This window comes from Pagrus pagrus, assembly GCF_965226575.1.
Source record: "Pagrus pagrus genome assembly, chromosome: 14".
Classification (NCBI taxonomy): Eukaryota; Metazoa; Chordata; class Actinopteri; order Spariformes; family Sparidae; genus Pagrus; species Pagrus pagrus.
The window spans coordinates 16,139,741-16,160,696 of NC_140198.1; the positions used below are offsets into that span (position 1 = coordinate 16,139,741).

The following is a 20,956-nucleotide window of genomic DNA, read 5'->3' on the forward strand; positions in this document are numbered from 1 at the left end:
CTTAAATCTTTTTTTGCGGTACTGTTACAACCAGGGAAACCCTGGCAAGTGGTGTCTGGAGACAAGACGGATCGGGCTAACTGGTTAGCATGCCAACTTCAGAAACTTCTGCAACACAGTACTTAAACATCTTTGAAATAACATCAACACTGTTGTTTCAGCACACTATTGATAACCTTAGTTCATTTAAAAATATATATTTTTAAACTAAAGTTCTTGCCTTATCTTACAAATTTCCCTTTTAAAAAAGTGACATGTCACACTGGAGACAATAAGATGGCTTCAAGGTCTCATTGTACATGGACCCACCCTCTTTTCTTTGTTACTTCTTAAAAATGATGTTTTTCTAAAGGAATTTTGACTTAGCCCTTTGATTCTCATACAAGAAATGTTACAACGTTAAGCTTGGTTTTCTAGCCACGACTATATTTACTATACGTCTTTCATAACTATCCCTTACTGACAGGCTGTTCAGATGCATATAGACAAATATAAGCATGACTTACTGACAGATAACCCATAAATGCTGGTGTTTTCAACTCATGCTGGTGTGTGTAGAGTGAAAGGGCTTCAGATGACACTCATTCATAGAATCATCACTCTTTATTCTGATACCTCTGTATAGAAATAAAAATAAATCATAATCAAGCAAGTAAACAGAAATATGCTCCACACATTTTGCAAAACAAGCTTTCAAGCAAAAGCTACAGAGTGTAAAAGCTGTAGACTACATTTGCACATATAAGGACTTGGTTAAACATATGCTAATGCAGGAGCTGGAACATTATCCATGCCGACTGTACACTCTGATGCATAATGGCAGAACTGACATCGCGCCAGAAGGATGACGATTTCCAACCTTCTGACTTTCCATCGGCTGTTCCTACAAAGTCATCTCCTTTGATTTATTCCCCCACCAAGAGGAAACCACAAACTATTTTGGGCCAAAGAAATCATTATAAGTGCTATTTTCCAAAAGCAATGCCTGCAGAAATACAGCAAGGAAATTACTTACCATCAAAAGGTTTGATTTATCTTAACCACTCTTCTACATTTCTTCCACGAAGACCAATAAATGAGTTGTTGAAAGCAAACCTGTCTTTTATGATGTCTAATCTTTAAGGTATTATCAAATAATCAGAACTAGACTGAGCATGCAATAAACCAACATGAAACGAACCCTCGCAGAGAGACTACAACAGCTTCTTTGCTAAGAGGTTGTAGCTTGCATTTCTTAAAGGAGACCAATTATGCTTTTCATTTTTTTCCTTTCCTTCAGTGTGTTATATGTTCTTCATGTAAAACAAAGCTAAAAAGCCCAAAGTCTGTGCAAATTGGAGCGCTCTCTCTCCAGAAAACGCTGCTCCGGAGGTACCTGAAACACCTCATCAGTAGTCCCCCCTTTAATTCTGTGACTTTTTGACATCACCATGTCACACATTTGCATAATTTATGCCTATAATGACAGTAGACATGAAGCTAACTGGAAGCTAAAAACATGACAGCTGACCGGAGACACAGTGAGCTGTACTGGCTCAGGTGTGTGTGAGCTGAGCAATCAGAGCAGACTGGGTGTTTGTGTCTTAAAGAGACAGGAGCTAAAACAGAGCGTTTCAGACAGAGGGGGAATACATTGCTGCAGCAATGCAGAGTTTGAGAAAACTAATGCATTTTTTGAGCCTTTAAGCATGTAAACCTATTCTACTAGTAACCCAAAATAAAATTAGGAACCTGAAAATGAGCATAATATGTCTCCTTTAATACGTGAAGTTCGTAGATGTTACGAAGTCAGCATTAAGCTGCAGGGGAACAGTCGTAGTGAAATGGTCAGACCATGGTCATAGTTTTTAAATAATGGAAATAAGAGTTTCCATTTTGAATGATTTTGTTGCAAAATGATCAGATACTCATCCCCTAAAGCCTCAGGCTGAGCTCTCCTGTTGAAACTACTGTTTCATTATGGCTTTAGGTACTGACTGAACTTTGGACTTAAGGAGTGACCGCAGATCAAAGGTGAATGTATTTTGCATCTTTTTTTACATTAATCATGTAAACAGTGACAGCTTTGTCTTTTCAGTTCCAATGTGTAATGGCTGGGTGCAAAATACTTCAATCCTTCAATCACTTCAACAATCCAACCCAAGAATTACACATGACATACATTTCAGATTGGTCCTTAAACCTTAAGTGAAAACGTAAGTACTTAAAAAATAACGACAAAACATTCCAAGCAAATTACAGAGTAATAAAAATATAGCAAACAGAGAATTGCACTTGCACTTAAGAGGCTCTAAAACATGTTTTCCCCACACAAGTAGAAATAAAGCTCTATTCATTTGTCAATTTGGCCCCTGGAGATGACAAGCTGCAGCAGAAGCGGTCATGGCCTTTTGCAATCCTAAGCCTTTGAGATCTAGCAGAGATGCAGGCATATCTACGACTTGTGAATCTCAAACAAGTGTGCAAATGATTCACTGAGATAGAAGCAAAAACGAGAAAAGGAAGCAGATTAAAAGAAAACAACTGGAATACTGTTAGTCAAATGTGGCTTTCAGTAGCGAGCAGTAATAGTTCACTAGCATAATGTGGCAAACCCTGTAACTATGCTACACATGCTCTATATTTAAAGTTACAGACATTTGTAAGCTATGTTTAACTCAGTCATATATTTTATATGTCCCAGGTCGAAAAAAATATCCCTTTTCTCCCTTTTAATTTACACAAATTGCACCCTGAGTTTAAGTTGTGTCCACAACAGTCCACTAGCTCATATCTTACATACAGCCCCATAAATACAATAATCAAACGACTATTGGATTGACCTCTATGTACAAAACGCTGCACTTATACACTAGAGTATAACATCCTACATATACAGTAAGACGGACGTAAGCAAACAGTACATTAAACCGATCAATCGCACTGTGAAGATTGCACATTTTGAGAAGCGGACGCAGGAAATTTCCCTACAGCAGCACTATTACACCTTTACACACCAGAGGTTCACACTTGAAGTCATGCTATAATATTTTACGGCATGTGCTGCTGTTAGAGGAACGAGACAGATGAGTGCGCTGTGGCAGTACAGAGTCCTCTCTTGTATATTATTGCAAATTCATGATATAATTTATTCTTTTATGCTCTCAATAAAACATATCTGACATCCTTAAGATCATCTCTGAAATCAATGTATGGCTTTCAGGCACAACAGCGCAGCTTGTCCTCACTCACTCTACTCCCGATTATTCGTGCCTGTAACAACAGAAAAGCTAGTGTTTCTCACTCACAATACGTTTACAGTAAGAGTAACACACCAAAGTCACAGGACACGTCAGCATTTTAACTACAGCAGTGACAGAGAAAATATATCAAGATATCCAGAAGGACTCTAAGTCACCTTGTCTAAGTTATTTGTTACAGAGCTGTATCTCAACATGTCATCAGAGACAGACGGAAGGACAAACTCTTCTGTCTCTGAATACAGCGGACGAAACTACATGTCCCTTATACAATACAAAACTATAGTGTATGTGCTCCATGGCATATAGGGGGAAAAAAGTAAACTCAACTTAAAATCCGAAGCTTAATGAGCGAATTAATTTAATCAACTGTGGTTGAAAATGCATAATCAGATTTGAGGATCGACAGCCTACATTACGTCAGAAACGAGGCTTCTTAACATGAAAACGCACTGAGGCCGCTGGTCAATGAAAAGAGAGTGAATGTGTGTCCTCCATTTCACTCTTACCGGCTGCCTCAACAAAAACCACTGCCCTATCCGAGTGGAGAAAGGAAATTCACGGTGACTTCAGAAGCAAAGTATCATTTCACTTATGTATCCTTTCACTTATTCGCCTTTAGCTTCAGCTGGGCAACCCTAGCTTGTCCCAGTTTAGCATGAACATCGACAGGCCGTTCAAAGAAGCTGACTAAGGCCGGCTCGTTGAGCAGAGAAGCCAGAACCTGCTCGAACGAGAACGACCACTCCGTCTCCGAGAGGTCGGGTCCTGCGTCCTGACTGTCGTGGGAGCCGGAGGTGGTGGAGCTCTCTGGGGTGGTAGGAGCTTCTTTGGGTGAAGACTCATCCTCCTCCGCAGCAGGAGTATCAGCGGTGCTGGCAGGCTTTGTTGACTCAGGGGGGCTTCTTGGCTCCTGCAGCCTCCGTCCCACCTCCTCCATCCTCAGGAGAAGGCTTGTCACGTGGGCCACAGCTCGGTACAGAGACTCCTCCTCTGGATCACCATGAAATATGTTGTACAGGGTCTTGGAAAACTGGATGAACTGAGTCTGAGATTAAAAAGAACAAAAATCATTTTATTGTGACAATTTTAAGTTAAATCCTTTTTTTTGCCACTTCAGGAATTAAATAGTCTCTTTGGTAAAAAGACACAACATGGATTTGAATTACCTGATTAATTCGAGGCAGGTCCTTGATGGTTTCCTCTTTCTTAAGTATTTCATTTTGCCATTGTTTCAGGTAGGCCTGCAGGTCCACTTTTCCTCTACCTGTCAAGTTCACACAAAAACTTAGACATTTACAGGTTTTTAATTATAACTTAAGTGTTTTTGTAATAAATATGGGTGAAATCTTACCTCTTTCAGGGCTTTTTCTTATCACACCGTCCGCAGGAAGATCAAATGCTGGAATTTATAAGCGGCATGTGAACAAACTGTACAGAGAGACGCTTCAAGAACCATCACATGCATTCAAGGAAATCAGGCACAAGCATCAGGACACAATTGTGAGAGAATTTAGACTGAAAAAAAGGGTAAAGTGAAGTTTTAAAAAGGGAAAGAAAGAGAAAAGCGGCTAACCAGTGAGTCTACTCAAGTGAGAAGAGTCTTCAGTCACTGGAATAAAGTGCTGGATTCTTTCTTCCTTTGCGTGCATAGGACTACCTGTGAAAGCTGGAAGATACCGACTGTGAGTACACTCAGAGGAAGAGGAAGACAGATCAGTTTATTAGATTCAGTCTAATGCAATTCAGTCTTAACAATCCTGCGACAGATTGTATCTTTGTGAATAAGGATGCACAAAAGGGCTAATATATTACTGGCACAATAATGAGAAATGTATATTATTATGCATTAATCTGATAATTAAATTACAGCCGATCCACAGAGGCAATAATATGAAGCCAAACTGCTCTCATTGACTTAACAAGCGCAGCATCTAGTCAGTAGGTGGCAGTATGCACCTTTAAAGATGGTTTACAATCTGCCAATAAACACAGAGGAGAAGAAAAAGGAAGAAGAAGAAGAAGAGGAGGAAGAGGAAGAAGTGTGTCAAGTGTTTTGGTGTACTACTTTACTTGATAAACAGAAAAACAAACATTTGAAGAGTCAGAAATGTTCTTTGTTTCTGTTGTAATAGTGACATTAGTTAGATTTAGGTCGGTCAGAGCTATGAAATATTAAATCATCCATCTTTGTTTACCACATCTTAGCCTTTCTTACCCTCAGCTGTGCATAAACTACAGATTTAAAATAAAATATGTGAATTATGAGGTAATTGGTATCGGCCATGAGAGGCAGGTGATTATCAATATTGGCTGAAAAAAATCTTTATTGTGTTTTTCGTCTAAACTTGGTCGAAGACTCAAGTCTGAGTTCATGTGGAAGATGATACTGTAGTTAGTGATGTTGTATTGGACTGCATTATATTTAAATTGGTTTCTAATAAACATTAGGAGAGGCTCATAAGCTGGTAACTCATTGTTATGTATAGTATTATTACGTAAGTATAAAGACACAATCAGAGAGCAAGCTGAATGAAGTCAGCATCTGTCTAAAGAAAATTAATTATTGATTTGAAAATAAAATAAGATCTTCCTGCTTGTGTTATTTAAGTTTCTCACTCTACTATTATTTGAGATGAGCTACAGTGTACTTCCATGCTCCAACCCCCACCAATGACTGTGTCTGTATGTGTGCAGGCATGCGTGTAAGTTTTCACCGCTGCACTAAACAATTACCCTTACAAGCCAACAGTGTCATTATATTTGCCTGATAGCTTCTTGCTATAAGCGGCACAGCCTGAGGTTTGGTTACTTGTTCAGTGCGTCTGTGTCATGAAATATGTTGCTGATATTCATGATCCAAACAGACTGAAGCATTTTGATCGTGGTGACCTTTGCTTTGACTCAAATATCACCCTAAATGGCAAAATATTATTTAGAATCTAATGGGCAGATTTACTGAGAGAATCTCTGACCTTCCTCTTGTGCTAAAGATACGTCCGATTATCACCAATGTCACCAACTATCAGCTGTGAAACATGGACACTAAATTTCAACATACACACGATACATTTCAGCACAATCTGTAACACTCTCAGAAAAGGAAAAACCCTCAGCATGATCATAAAACAATGCTGTAGCCTTTAGCAGAGATGAAGCTATAAGTTAAAGGTACAACAAGGCATTATGTTGCGTCCCTACAACCAATTACAACACAGATGATGTCACCGTGTAGCTCCTCCACTCTGACTGAAGCTGCTGAGTGAGTACAGCTGCTGCACTGTGTGTTTGTACTGAACAACCTGCAGACTCTCAGCTCCAAATAGCACATGATTTCATTTCCTTGATCAGTGGAGTGTTTGGCCCAGTTCCAGCGTCAGACTTTGATGTGGGCTCCCGCTCAGGGCTGTCCCACTGTGAAATCAGTACATGCTTGAGGATCCATGCTGTTGACTTTGTCAGCTCTCTCTGCACACTTTCCCAAAGTCTCTCTGCAGACTTCACTTGAGGGGGGGGGGGGATTTTTCAGTGCTGCTAAATCCAGCACTGAAAAACTGAGTATGAACTACCAGCCTGTGCATATAAATATCACTGTCACTATCAAAAAATTGCTGTCCCACAAATTAGACAGTCTGTGACGGTACAGTACAAGACCTGTCCTTGGTGCTGAAGCAATATGCACTCTTGACGAGACATAAAACAAGCTTTGCTGCTTGCTGATGTTCACTGACCTGGCACATCACAAGTGGTGACTCAGTCCTCCTGCGCTGCTAAGCTGTCAGTTATAATTTGAACACTTCTTCCTCATCATAGATCGTGTTTATAGAGAAACTGGCCCACTGTTAAATGCCCTAACAGCCCCTGACACCCATCGTTGCCATGGCAAAGTTCTTTCACCAAACATGGACTATTCTTACCCCTGCCTTCAAGCACGCTCTGCCACATCATCTAGACAAGAGCCACACGATCAAGGACAGTTTCTTCCCCCAGGCAATGTGCTCACTCAACAGACGCTGAGTTATGGACTGGTTTATTGAAATGACAACTCATATGTTTTCATTCCCTGTAGACTTCAGACTGATGAAGTCTATCTGACCTTGGGTTTTACTTCTGGACGTCTGCCGCCGCTGCTGCTGTTTTATTGCTGTCATGTAACGGCATGAGTTAGAATTTGAAGACCATAAAGGATCAAGTCTGAAAGCATTTGCTGCACCTGAACTCTGAACCTGCAGGAGTATGATCACTGCAGATATGTTTTGAATGTAAGATACTCTAATACAAAGACAAAAAAATCATTGTGTCATTTAGATTTAGATTTGTTGCAGTTTTTTTGCTTTGTTTTAATGTATCGTTTCTCACATACACGAGTGTGTGCTGTGAGTTCACCCACTGGTGCAGGTTATTATACACTATTTGGAAATAAAAAGGTTAAAACATATATCAGTATTGGTGCATATGTTGGCAAGTAGGTAACAAGAAATTGAAGCACAGTGATGCCAAAGTAGAGATGCAATGACTAATTGACTAATTGTCAACTATTAAATGAATCTGCAACTAGTTTCTGGAGGTTTCCTTTCCCTCCAATTGTGGAAATCATGTCTATACATTGTTTTATTGTTTGTTTTTGTCTATTTGTAAATGAAAAATACATATAAAAAGTGAATAAAAACATTGATGAATTTAGAAACAGTGTCACTGTTACATAGTTTGTCAACCAAAGAGCACTGACAGGTTTATTTTTCAGCAATTCATTAATAGCCACAATTTTTTAATTCCAAAAAATGTTGGCTTATGTCACATATTTATATTATTGTATGAATAAAATCTGAATATTGCTAATGTTAGCTGCATCACTTGTTGATCACTCACCTGGTGGCAGGTGCAGCTTGAAGAGGAATTTCAGCTTATTTGTGAAAGATCCGTTATGCAAAGTATCTACGGGAGAAGCAATTTGAAGTTATAGCAGTGGGGCTGCTGAGGCTGCGTTAGTGGAGCGGTGCAGAGAGTAAGTGAACTCACCGAGGGCGCTGCAGAACTCTTTAAAGTTGACGAGGCCATCCTGGTTCTCGTCTATCAGGCGGAAGATCCAGAGAGAGAGGGTGCTCTTGGTGGAGCAGAAAGCCCAGGGCTCCAGCAGGGAGAAGAGCACGCTAAACTGCTGGAAACCCAACTGGTACTGATCCAAATAGGCCAGGCTGGGGTCATGATGGAGAAGAGCGGGGCTCTTCATTGTCCAGTAGCAGCAGCGGAAGTGCTGCCTCTGAAAATAGAAAACAAAAGGCAGAACATAACATTTCTGATTTTTTATTTTTGTTATTCTTCTTATTATTATTATCATTTTCATGTCTGTGACTCACTTTGAACAAGTTGTAAAGCTCATCAAGCTGTGCGGCAGTGAATCTGACTTCTTGGGACACCACCCGGATCTGAAAGTAGGTTTAAAATTCACCCTTAATACCACGGTAACAATGCAATTACATTAACTACTGTAAACTCAGTGATCACTTACAACATTTTGCTTGGTTGTATCTTCCAGTGTCTGGATCACATACAGTTTGTTTCTTTTCCGTGAACTCTCGACTTCCTCTGAACGGATATTTCCATATTTCTAAAACAAAGAGCAGTTAAATAAACCCGATGCCAAAATCATTGAATAAAACTTGGAAAAAACTTGCAGTACCTCGTAGGCCTCTCGGATCAGTTCGCTGATATCCACCTTGAAGTGGGATGCTTTATCATTATTTCCCACTGAGGCTTGCTGCACTGTTGGAGGCAACGGGCTGTCTTTGTTTGTAACACTGTCAAAGAATCTGAAACAACACCATCAGAGAAAGATCATTATCTACACAACATCAGGGTCTAAAATACATCAGCTCTGCTTAGTTTGTATTCACACAGACTTGTTGAGGATGGTGACGGCCTCGGCGTCATCATGGCAGCTGATCAGAGCCTCCATGTTGTAGTCCAGCACCGCCAGGCCAAGCTGCAGGATGGCTTTTATGCCATCGTAGAAGAAACAGTCCACCACGTTCACAGCGCTTTCTATGGGCAGGACGCTGATGAAGAGTGTGAGAAACCAGGACAAAGACACGGATGAGAAGAAACTCAGGTCTGTCATGTGCTCCACCAGCTGGGGAAGGTTTTCTCGAATCAGATCCTCGAACACCGCCTGGTCGACCAAAGCACCTGAAGAAAGATCGGCAACGTTTCAGAGTGCAAATTCGTGAAACATTTCAAATTTGATGACGAGCAGAAAGAGGATGAGAATGGCATCCTTTGCAACCCCTCTTACCAATAATTCGGCGGTTAAAGTAATCTGGCAGCATCCTCTCACAGACGGCTACTAAGAGCCAGAAAGCCTCCTCTTCTTTTGCGTAGAGCAGGAGGACGGAGGTGAGAATGTTCATGGCCTGAACAGGAAAAAAAGGACACAGACTTCTCTAAAGGTTTACTGAAGAGATGAGGAGTATAAAAGTCAATGTCTCAGCCTTTTTCAGAGCATCAGCGCCTTTTTAAAAATGTCTTCAATGGTTTTAGATCACTTGTGGCCTTTTTTTGAGCTCCATACCCTTTTTATTGGCCTTCTTTAAAAATCAGCCCTTCTTTTCAGAGCTGCTGCACCATTCAGTGTATTGAAATGAACAATCACAGTGAAGGGGTATAAAACCATAAGGGTTAAAAGTTGAAGTCTCTACCATGTGTCACCTGATCTAAAACAGCAAAAAAAAGGATAATCTGTCATTGATTACTGCTAGAAATGAAGAGACGAAGAAAGATCATGAGACTGGACATTGACAAAGTGGTGTTAACTGCTGGAGAGAGTAGAGAGAGTGTTGTGTCTTGTTACTGCTGAGTTCATGCACATTACGCCAGAGAATTTGCTGTCAGCTTTTAAGTCACAGACACATCACATGTCTCATTTTTCTCGAGTACACGGTTTCTACAACTACTGTAAATTCAGTAGAAACAGAGTCCGCCAAGCTCCAAATGTCTGCCTAATTTCTGTTTGGCAAGTAAATCTCATAAGGCTCTCTGCCAAACTGACAGTTTGTACTGAGAGTTTTAAAAAAAACAAACTCTGCTGAGCGTCTCTGCCTTGTTTTGGTGTCATTTATCTCTGTAGATTTGTCTATGCTTCTCTCCCCTGCTTTCTGTCTGCAACATTATTATTATTATTAACTCATCCATTAATCTTAAATCATGATTTTCCGTTGAAGTTGTTGAAATACTATTTTGTATCGGAATGTAACTAAGGATTATTTTCGTTATGGATCAATCTGATGACTTTCTCCACCATTAACTGACTGATAGTCTGGATTGTAAAAACTAAGAGCCAAAAAAAGCCAATCGACTAATTGAATAATCAGCTAATAGTCTCGGCTGTACTTATATACTGTTTGGTAGTTATGGAAGATGATAACAAAACCTAATTTTTTAAAATAAATTGTTCATGGGTCTTGCAGGTCAACATCTTCATTTGAAAAGTTACTTGAAACTAAAGGTGTCAGATAAATGTGGAGTAAAAAGTGCAATATTTCCCCTTAAAATGTAGTCAAGCAGAAGAAGGACATGGCATGAAAAGAAAACACAACAAAATACTTGACTGATAAAGTACAAGTATCTCAAATTTGTATTTATGTACAGTACTTGATTAAATGCACATAGTTACTTTCCACCACGTCTGGCTACAAACAGTAACTGGCTAATTTTGGTGAAAGCCTCTGCCTTTAAGAGTGGACTTCTTTTTGCCTGTTTAAACAATTCTGAAGAAATCAAAGTACCTGGCAGTATCCAATTTTGGGGTTCCTGTATGCATAGGCAGTGAGGACTCTGCGTAGAGCTGAGATTCCTGTGTCGCTCTGAAAGGCAGGATGCTCTGGCAGAGAGCGGTGCAAGTCTCTCTCAATTTCATCTGTAGCCAAAGTGCTCGTGCCCAGAGATTGTTCCACCAGCTCGGTGTAATAGCCGGGGTGAGTGGCCATGTCGTTCACAGCTCCTACAGAGGCAGAACCACAGTCAGTCCAGAAACAGATGCTGCACAGATCCCACACCAGCCATGTTTTACTTAATTATTTATATTGAGTACTTAGCACTTTCAATCATGCAAGGCTTTGTCAACAAGGTGCAGACACCGCAGATCAATTACTGTACATAGCAGAGTGTTTCTGCTGTATAAATACCTGAAAACAGCATCCACAGCTCTCCTCTCAAGGCCTCAGGAACACCGCGAACAATCAAGTCTCGTGTCTTCCTGGTGAAGAACATACTCGTGCCACGTCCGTACTCCGAGAAATGGATGTTCCACGACTGTTCCTTCATCTTTTCTTTAAGCTGTCAAACACACGGATAGCACACATCACAGCGTTATTGTTCATGCTCTACTATGCTGTCAAAACTGGTTGTATTTCTAAAAAGATGCATGCTCCACTTTGTTTCACGTCCACCCCTGAATTGATTAAACACCCCCAAGCACACCCCCATCCTGCAGGTTTATTGCATCAATGTCAGTCACTCAGAATTTCTAAGTTAACGTGGTGCTGGTTTCATCTGAACAAAATTTACCATTTTGGGGTCAAGGTTTTCAACATCCTGGGGGTGGAAAACAGTCATGAGAGCCTCGGTGCTCACGGCCTTGCTGCTGTCTTTCTGTCCCACCATCAGTGTTACGTCCTCTGGGTTGTCCTCGAAGTGGTTGATGAGTGACTGGCACTCGCCTCTGATTGCCTTAGTGATAAAGACATATAATTTGTCAATGTCAGAAAGCACTTTAAACTGCAGAATAAACAGCAAACTTAAAGGTACAGAGTATGATAGCACCAGGGTTTCCAGTATTCATTAAATACCAGGAAAATCTTTAAAAGGCAAACATATTAAAATCTCTATGGTCATAGTTCTCATAACGCAAAATGTTCACTTGACACGTTTACATACAAAACTCCAGAGCTGCTTAACTATACTCTGTTGACTAATGTTGCCTGGTTTAAAAATGCTAATATATTGTGAATAGATGACGCTACTACTCCCTCTAACCCTGACATATCTATCGAGATGGTAAGATCGAGTGGTAAGTGAGACATCTCTATGGGTAGCACATATCAACAAACCACTGCCAGGAGGAGAGCTGAAAGTTTAACTTTTGGGATTTAACAGTAGATTTATTTTCACTCTCGCTTCTCAACCTATCTGCAACAGCCGTGGAGGCGGTGAACTCCACTGCCGGCTGTAAAGTCATGTAATCCCCCCCTTTTTTCCTCTGTGTTGACTGCTGACTGGAGGGGAAATGCAGTTTACTTCATTAACGTACAGAGATGAGAGGGGGAGATAACGGAGGGATATAAACCGGATTCTTTAGTGAGTGCTGAGATGAGTCAGAGGCTGACCTGAACACAAGCATGAACACACACCCTCAGGGCTGCTCACTAGCTTACAGTAAATGGACTGTAAGTATTCTGAGTAAGAAATTCTGGAGAAAGATTCTGGAGAAGATTGTTAAGCCTTATTCCCAGGTCATCAATAACAGCCGCTTGCTCTGGTGATGAACAGCATCAGCGGTCTCTATTAATTGTTTCTAAGCTCAATAAACACAGATAATATTTTACTGGAATTTCTCCCATTTGTACGGATCATCGAAATCTTCCAGGACATGTGGACCGGAACCAATCTTTATGGAAACTTTGAATGACACAAAATAAGAGTTAAAAAAAGTTACCTCTGATGAAGCAGAGTGCTGAGGGCTGGCACTGATCCCACACCTGCTCCGGATTGTGTTAGCAAGCCGCTGGTAATCCCGCACCTCAGAGAAACGCAGCGCCCTCTTGCCACGCACGCACACCGTCAAAGCCCTGCTGCTGGAGTCTGGTTTCTCAACGTTAACAACCTGGAGGAACGTTAGCAGACCAGACAGTCACTGTTGCCACTGCTCTTCATCAGTATGCAGAAAGCTTTTCAAGAAAGTCTTTTTTTTTGGCAGTGTTTCTAACAATAAAGTAATGTGGCCTTTGTTTCACACTACCTCTCGCATTGGAATGATGACATGGCATTGGCTTCCGTCCTGGCTGGCAAAACACAGGTAGTTCTCAGACAGGCAGATCTTGCCAAGGGTGTTGTAGTGGCTGAAGGGCACCCACAGGAAGCTCTCATGCACTTCTAACAGGTTTTCCTCTTTGGGAAGCCTGAAAAACGTCCGGAACTGCTCGCTCTTTGCATGAGCCTCTAGGCCTCTGTGGGGGAAGTGAAGAAGAAAGTCATGAGCAGAACATCACGTCTAAGTTCTCTAAGGACGTCCTGAAAGAAACCTCCAATCTCACATGCACAACAGACTCTGACTGTCACCTTCCATATCATTCGTTTAGGCACTGAAATATTTGATTTCAGTTATTTCTGCATTTTCAACACTGCTTTAGATTATTTCAAATATGTATTATATTATATAATATTATTTCATATACTGTATATCATATAGAATAGACAAGTAGATATTTCACTCTGGGTCTGTTTCTAAATTGTTGTTAGGCATGTTGCAATATTGGACATATTGGATATTCTGTCTCAGAAAAATATGCGACATTCAATATCATTTTAAGACATTTTTTTGCCACTAATTTAATAACACAATAGCATAAAAATGCAAGAACACCCTTAGCAATGCACTTTGATCAAATATCAGATCTATAAATGTTTGATATTGACACATAAATCTGGAAAAAAAAAAACAGAAAGCAAACAGGGGATTTCCCAGTGTCAAATCATGTTTAGACTAAATGATTTTGGAGGCAGTGGATGTAACTCTAAAACGCTTTACAGAAACTGGAACGGTTTTATCCAAAGCACGATCAGGCAGACCCAAAGTGACCACACAATCAGAAGATCAATACATCAAGCTTAGTTCCCTGAGAGTTAGAAAAGCAACTTCATCACACACAGAATTTGCTCAATAAACAACACAAGACTCTAATCAGCAAAGTACTGTCAAAACAAGGCTGGCTCAGAGGACGAGGAGCAGTTTCTAAACCACTTCTCAGGAGATGAAACAAGGCCAAACGCTTGAGGTGGGATAAGAAATACAAGAATTTCCCAGTGGATGACAGGGAAAAAAGTCCTATTTACTGATTAATCCAAGTCTGAGAGTTATGGCTGTAACAGAAGGGTGTATGTAAGGAGGTGAAGATTTATGGGGGCACTTGAAGACTGAGAAAGCCAAGCATTCACAAGTAGCTTTGTGGAACACTGTCCAATCATGCTGGCATAACATGAGTCATCGATTTTTGCACAAACTTGTGGTGTCCATGCCAGCTGGAGTTTATGCAGTCATTAAAACAAAAGGGGGACACACCAACTACTAAGATATTCTGAATTCATTGACATTTTTCCTGTTAATATCATTTAAATAGTATTACAATCAAAACAAATGTAAAATAGAAGCATCCTGACAAGTGGTCTCAGACCTTTGGACCCCACTGAATATCTCTTCAAAATAACCCAAGTAAGCAACCACAGCACATTGATTTTAAAATACCTGGCACTGGCATCATCATGGGTGACCTACCTGCCACACCAGGCAGGTTAAAACAAGCACAAACACTGTGTGTATGCAGTCAGACTGTGTGTTTACTCTGGTTCTTCAAGCTGGCAGCCAGTGCTAACAGGATCATGCAAAGCTGTGCAGTGAAGCAAGACAGACAGTACCTCTTGGTGATTTGCAGGGGGTCGGAGAGTGCCGGCTCTCTCTGGAAGGCCTCTTTATCAAATAGGCGCTTGATGGAGTAGTCGGCCAGCTGTTCCATGATGACAAATGTCTCGTTAAGGTGCAGAAGCATGGAGAAGTAGTGATCCTCCCCGTGAGCCAGGACGTGGATGCTCTCGGTCAGGAGAACGTTGGAGGTTTTCTCCAGCCTCCAGACCTCGTCCCAGGAGATTACCAGTTTTACTGCAGATTCATCACAATAATATGAAAATGAAACTCAGTGATTAAGGCTCACAGCTGCAACAACAAGGATCATGAGTGAATCACTGTTGTTATTGTGTGATTCTGTTTTCTTTTTGTCCTATTCTTATCTATTCAAATATATGAAATGCACTGCGTAACAACACAAGAAAATAAAGAATTGCTCATACCCAGAAAATTAAATGTTCACAGCATCACTGTGAAAATTCTTCAAATGTCAGTGTTAGCCATTATCCACACTGCTCGTCAAGTTTGCCTCCACTATGCAGTCCACTACAGTACAATGGATTTTTTTATAATTATGAAAGCTGTCATTAGCTGGAGCTGCTTTCTTATGCAAAAGTGTTCAAAGAATGCTCCTTTCGCGCCATAAAAGCTAACTACAGTGGCTGTTAGGAGTTACAGTCTTCGTTACCACTAATCAACTTTCAATGCAGAGAAGTGGCTTACCCTCAGATCCCAGCAGGTACGAATAGAAGCACAAGAAGTTCGTGCTGAGGTAGAGCCAGCCCTGGCAGGGCACTTTGCCTTTCCAGTAGCTGCATGAGTAATATGTGACCAGTTTTTCCTCCGAAGGCAGCTCAAACCACTTCTCAAACCTCAAAAGTGCTTCTCGGAACTTCTCGGGATCTTCCTCATGTACCAGGGACGTCTTCCCTTCCTCAGCAATAAGACCCTGACAGATTAAACATCGAGGGTTACTGAAGACTGAGGATGATACCAGAGCAATACATCATCTTCAAGTCATGTTCAAATCAATATCTTTATATCAACAACGGAAAAAATGACCAGGTGTAATCTGAAAGGTGTTGCTCTTGGTAACCAACCCACTTGACTCTGATTCAATATTTTATAGCTTACAATTACAGTCTTGCTGAGAGATCCCCAGAAAAAGAAGGACTTTTATAAGTTCTTACTCTAATCTTGCCCTGTACAAAGCTGGTGATGTCTTCACTGGAGTCGAAAACAGAGAGCGTCCTCATGATGTTCTGCTGCAGCCAATCCCAGTGCTGAACAATTTCCTCTTTGGTGACACCTTATACAACATCAACAGTGAAAAAACTCATGTCAGATATCATGTTTGGATTACTTTTCTTATCTGTCAAGAAAAAGACTTCTCATGGCTGAAAGTGCGGAAGAAAGGCCGTGGTTGCAATTAGTAAGTTGATTATTTTGTTATCTAATGTAAGTATATATCAAATCATCAGGGAAAATGCTCTCGCAGCAAAAGTTCATGGAAAGTTTACAGGAGTTCATATGACTTCAGCACATTAACACAGACTGTTTTATGCAATTACAACATGCTACCTCGAATGCAATAAACTGTATCTACGTAATCATTTGATTCAATGTTTGTCAGAAAGAGATGAAAGCTCAGTGACATACCGCATGCTATCGACCAATACACTTGTGAGTCTGGTGTGTGGTGTAGGATGCGGAAGGGAGCAACTTTGGATGTTGAGTCCAACACAGTGTCCAGAGTTCCCACCAGGAGGCCTGTAACATACAACACATAGATATTTTAAACCAAAACTGTTACATGAGACTGTCAGCCATATGAGAAAACAAATGATCAAGACTGATACAGCAGAGCCAGAGATATCGTATTTGATTCTTCCTTCTCTAGACATGGCGCCTACATTACCCACAATGCAACTTAGCCATTGAGTGTCATCGCTTGAGGCAATTTATCAGACGCAGCTTCCTTTGTATTGGAGCCACAAAAGGTTTTATACTTTTCACATATGTTTCTGTGGTCTTTTCACATATGCAGCGGTACTCCCGGTGACCTTTATACACACTTTAATGTGTAAAATTGATGGAGTTGCCCTTTAACAGTTTCTCCCCCTTTTATACTTACTAGGGCCAGACAGCACACAAATAGATTTTTTAGTTTTAATTTCTTTTTACATCAATGACCCCAGATTTACTTAATGGAGATTAGTTTTTAAATTGTGCGACACAGCTCTGCTTAATTATAAATTTGCATTTACTCATTTTAGTTTTGCTAAACTTTGAATAGAACAAATCTTGGATTAAATTAATCTTTGTCTGTGTTTAACTGCTGTATTTACTGTTAAACCACCATTTGACAGCGTCAGATAATATAGACTTAAGATAATTCAGCTACTGTCTATTAATAGTCGGTGTATTAAATTTCTTTCCGTCAATCTCTTGTTTATACTTGGGATTGCGGGCTGCCCCATTTACACTCGTCCTGACAGTGTAGAAATGAAAGATCACTCTGCTTCACGTCCGCACAACTAAAATTAGCAGAATCTGTTACCTTTACGACTTCTCTCTGACATGCCCACCATGAATAATTAACAAGGTTGCAGTGAAACCACACTCATGCACTGCATCAGCATTATACAGGCCTGCCCTCTGAACATGAATCAGCGCTCCACATGTTCTCCTGGTGGAGCTCTAAGTAGTAAAAGGACTGAAAGGATCAAACACAGTTCACATCATTTATGTTCTCATCAGTGAAGAACAGCATCACACAGTCGAGGGCAGACTTAAACGCACAAAAGACACTAGACAAAGGCTCTTGTGCTGGAGCGAGCTTCAAGTGCAGCATGCTGTGTACAATCAGGTAGTATTTAACCTCCACTGTCATTAAACCACCCGGACAGGATATCAACGCTTTTGTCTTCAGCCAGAACACCATTCATTATCATCAATTATCTATTAATTACCTTACGGCTGTCACACTGTGGCTGGCAGGTGGTTAGAAACTGTGGGTTACAATCATTGGTGGTATTAGGAGCACTTCTTTTATACCGTTTCAAAGATCCATGTTAGCACAGAGTGTCACTCAGTTAGGTTTACACAAAAGGTTGTGTCTAAATCAGAAACTCACTAGCGGACTGTTGGGTCTGCAGACCTGGGAGCGTACTTGATGACTTAAATGAAATGAAAACGGCTGATACTTGATTTTTGGGGGCGATGCCAATATTGCTTTTAGGGAGTAAAAATTCCAATATTTATATATCGGCTGATATACACACATTTCCTGCAATGATCCCCCAAATCTGTCTTTTGACACAGATAAGTAACAGAGGCAGGACAAGTTTAAATTTGCAATATGTAGGTGCCATTAGCCAGTTAGCCAAGTTAGCCAAGTTAGCCGTGCATTTAGTGGTCCAGACTGGGAGCTTGGAGTACCAGAGTAGTAATGTTGTTTACGCCACAAGCACAGAAATGTTGGACTGGGACAGTTGGGGCTAGCTGGTTAGCATGCTAACTTCAGTAGATAACCGTGCAACACAGAACATAGACACCGTAACATCAAAACAGTTTTTTCTTCACACTCTTTTGATCATTTTAGACATTTTTGAATGTCTTTAACTAAAATTCTTACATATTACACCATCAACAATATACTTCATCGCCTAAAACGACATCAGGGCACTGAAACAGTACACTTCACTGACAATTTAATAATCTAAATATCCCCAACCACCTATTTTTGCATCATTATATCTAAATAAAATAAAGATTTCATATCGGCACAAATCAGACACTATATACAGTGATATCAATATACAGTATGTGTAATAGGGTAGTATCAGCTGATAATACTGGCCAAGCTATCTATCTGTCTGGCTCTAAAAACGAAGATATAAAATGCTGTTATCCCAGCTCTACAAAAGCTACAATGATTAGTTGATTGACAGGAAATGAATCAACAACCACTTCAGCAATTTAATAACAGGGCAACATTAACGTCTTTTCGTTTCTCAAATGTGAGGATTTGCTGCCCTTTTCCACTTCATCTAATTGTAAATTCAATAACTTTGAGTTCTGGACTGTTGTTAATAATTGACAGTTCAATCAGTAATCGATAAAGTAAACCATTAACTGCATCCTCAGCCTGTGAAAACAACTCTGAGTTTTCTCTCAACACTAAAAATGTTACATCTCAATGCAGCTAAGCTTAATATAGCCTAAATTACAGTGTGACAACTCAGCTGAGCATCAATGTCACCACAGCGGCTGACAGGGCGACTGTCCAGGGAGCGGCAGTCCCTGACATTGCAGTGACATTATAAATTCAAGGTTTTTCTGTTATATTTCCAGCCGAGGGGAGAAAGTGCTGCAAATATTCACAAACAGACAGAACTGTCCTTGGGCGGGCAATCCTCTTAAAATGCATGAATTTAAGTCTGCTTTTATAAGCTGGTGACGTGACTTGAGTCCAAATCTGACACAACTGTGGCTCAAAGTTGTAAAGCACATGCACACGTCATGTACATGTAACCCCGCAGGCACAGGGACATCAGCAGGGACATTGAATGCACCGTGAAGTGGACACACTTCTCCCCCATGGAGCCTCCTTTTCAACTCTTCACTGGAACAAATAAGTCAATACACTGTCTGACACGTACACTCTTGCAGACTGGCGTGAGAGAAACCAGCTGCTCGCCTCCTAACTGGCTCATTGATGTTGACACTTGGCTTAAACCTGTTGCTATGAGGGTATGTTACTGTGCACGAGCAGGCTACAGAGCAGCACCCGCCCTATACATGGCAGACAAGACGGACAGACGAGACGGCACGTTAGCTACGCAAACGCAAAGCGAGTTAAACCCGATACAAACTTGTTAATTTCAATGTGGTTTGGTGAAGCCGCAGCAGTCGTCCTCCACATGCGGGGAGGAGGTGATAACATAGCCGCTAACGTTACCTGTCAGCCCGCCTCCACCTTCTCCGTACCCTCGTCTCCTTTGCAGTACGAAATACTCATTATCCTTCTCGGTGACCCATAATTTAAACGCGTTTTTCAGCAGAATCTCTTCCGGCTTGAGCCACATGTTTCAAATGTCATGGAGATATCTACCAAAGCCACCTGACATGTCACAGTTTTCTGTAACGTAGCCCCGACATCAAACCCGTGGACATTTGTTTGTGTCCGGATCCCTCCCTTCCCACGTCGACAAGAAATGCTACCAAAGCTGCAAGGCATTCTGGGACTGTAGTTTTTGTGACAAGAAGGCGGGCCCAGGAGATTCATTCTGTGGGACCAGCTGTTTCATGAATGAAGTAATGAAAAAAGGGAAAAATACTACAGAATAATTGGTTTATTTATTACATTGTCATATTTAATTCATCAGAAACATAGTTTTGTTTTGTTTTTTTGTTTGTTTTTTTAATCCAAGCTCAAATCCTTTTTAAATACTTCAGTAGACATAAATGCAAATATGTTTTGTGATCAAGTTAAAGGTGCACTATGTAGTTTTGGTGAAGAAATTTTAATCAGAAGACAAAGATCTTCATTGATTTTATACCTAAACAAACTAAATAAAAACTCAGTTTGTTTTCATTACTGAATAAACAAACTTACCTTAAAGGACAATTTCATACTGTTTTACTTTGTTTATAGGTGGCGGACCCTGCCACCTTTCTAGCTTCAAATGGTGTTCTGGGAACCTTATTTTCCTCTGAGAACAGGAAACAGCTTATTTATTCACTTGTGGAAAAGATAAATATTTCTGAGTTTGTATTATTATCTTATTAATGTTGTAAATATTAAAAGTCCGAATTTAATTTATTTTCCAAAACTACATAGAACATAAAATTACATTAAAATAAAAGAAGATTACAGTGAATGGTGGAATTTCCATAAAAAATAGATAAATAAATGATTTAATTACATATAACACATACTGATATACAGAACAGTGCTAATATTGAGGACAAGAAAACAATACAATGCTAAAACCTTTTAAAAAGGGATTTTAAAGACTCAAAAATGCATTTTTTAGATTTA

At 40.3% G+C, this 20,956-nt stretch overlaps 1 protein-coding gene across 2 annotated transcripts; it reads right to left on the reverse strand.

Moving 5' to 3' along the window:
- Nucleotides 1-580: 580 nt before the first annotated feature.
- Nucleotides 581-20,103, reverse strand: tbc1d8b (TBC1 domain family member 8B). 2 transcript variants are annotated; one of them, XM_084374611.1, is made up of 21 exons: nt 19,874-20,103; nt 16,570-16,680; nt 16,101-16,219; nt 15,634-15,859; nt 14,925-15,165; nt 13,252-13,459; nt 12,949-13,116; nt 11,802-11,963; nt 11,420-11,570; nt 11,021-11,235; nt 9,532-9,649; nt 9,140-9,425; nt 8,920-9,049; nt 8,749-8,847; nt 8,597-8,665; nt 8,259-8,499; nt 8,109-8,174; nt 4,816-4,908; nt 4,594-4,641; nt 4,409-4,506; nt 581-4,287 (listed from the first exon to the last, which is right to left on the reverse strand). In XM_084374611.1, exons 1-21 carry the CDS (start codon nt 19,998-20,000, stop codon nt 3,844-3,846), a joined length of 3,420 nt encoding a protein of 1,139 aa, XP_084230737.1. In that variant the 5' UTR covers nt 20,001-20,103; the 3' UTR covers nt 581-3,843. The 2 variants fall into 2 exon arrangements, with proteins under 2 accessions (XP_084230737.1, XP_084230738.1); XM_084374612.1 differs by lacking the exon at nt 4,816-4,908.
- Nucleotides 20,104-20,956: the final 853 nt, after the last annotated feature.

Bases quoted from the DNA above. Each gene is read 5' to 3' on its own strand.
- tbc1d8b (XM_084374611.1), bottom strand. From the start codon at position 20,000: ATGTGGCTCAAGCCGGAAGAGATTCTGCTGAAAAACGCGTTTAAATTA. The intron at 13,117-13,251 runs GTAGTGTGAAAC...ACGTTCCTCCAG, and splicing joins TCATCATTCCAATGCGAGAG to GTTGTTAACGTTGAGAAACC. The intron at 11,571-11,801 runs GTAAATTTTGTT...TGTGTTTGACAG, and splicing joins AAAACCTTGACCCCAAAATG to CTTAAAGAAAAGATGAAGGA.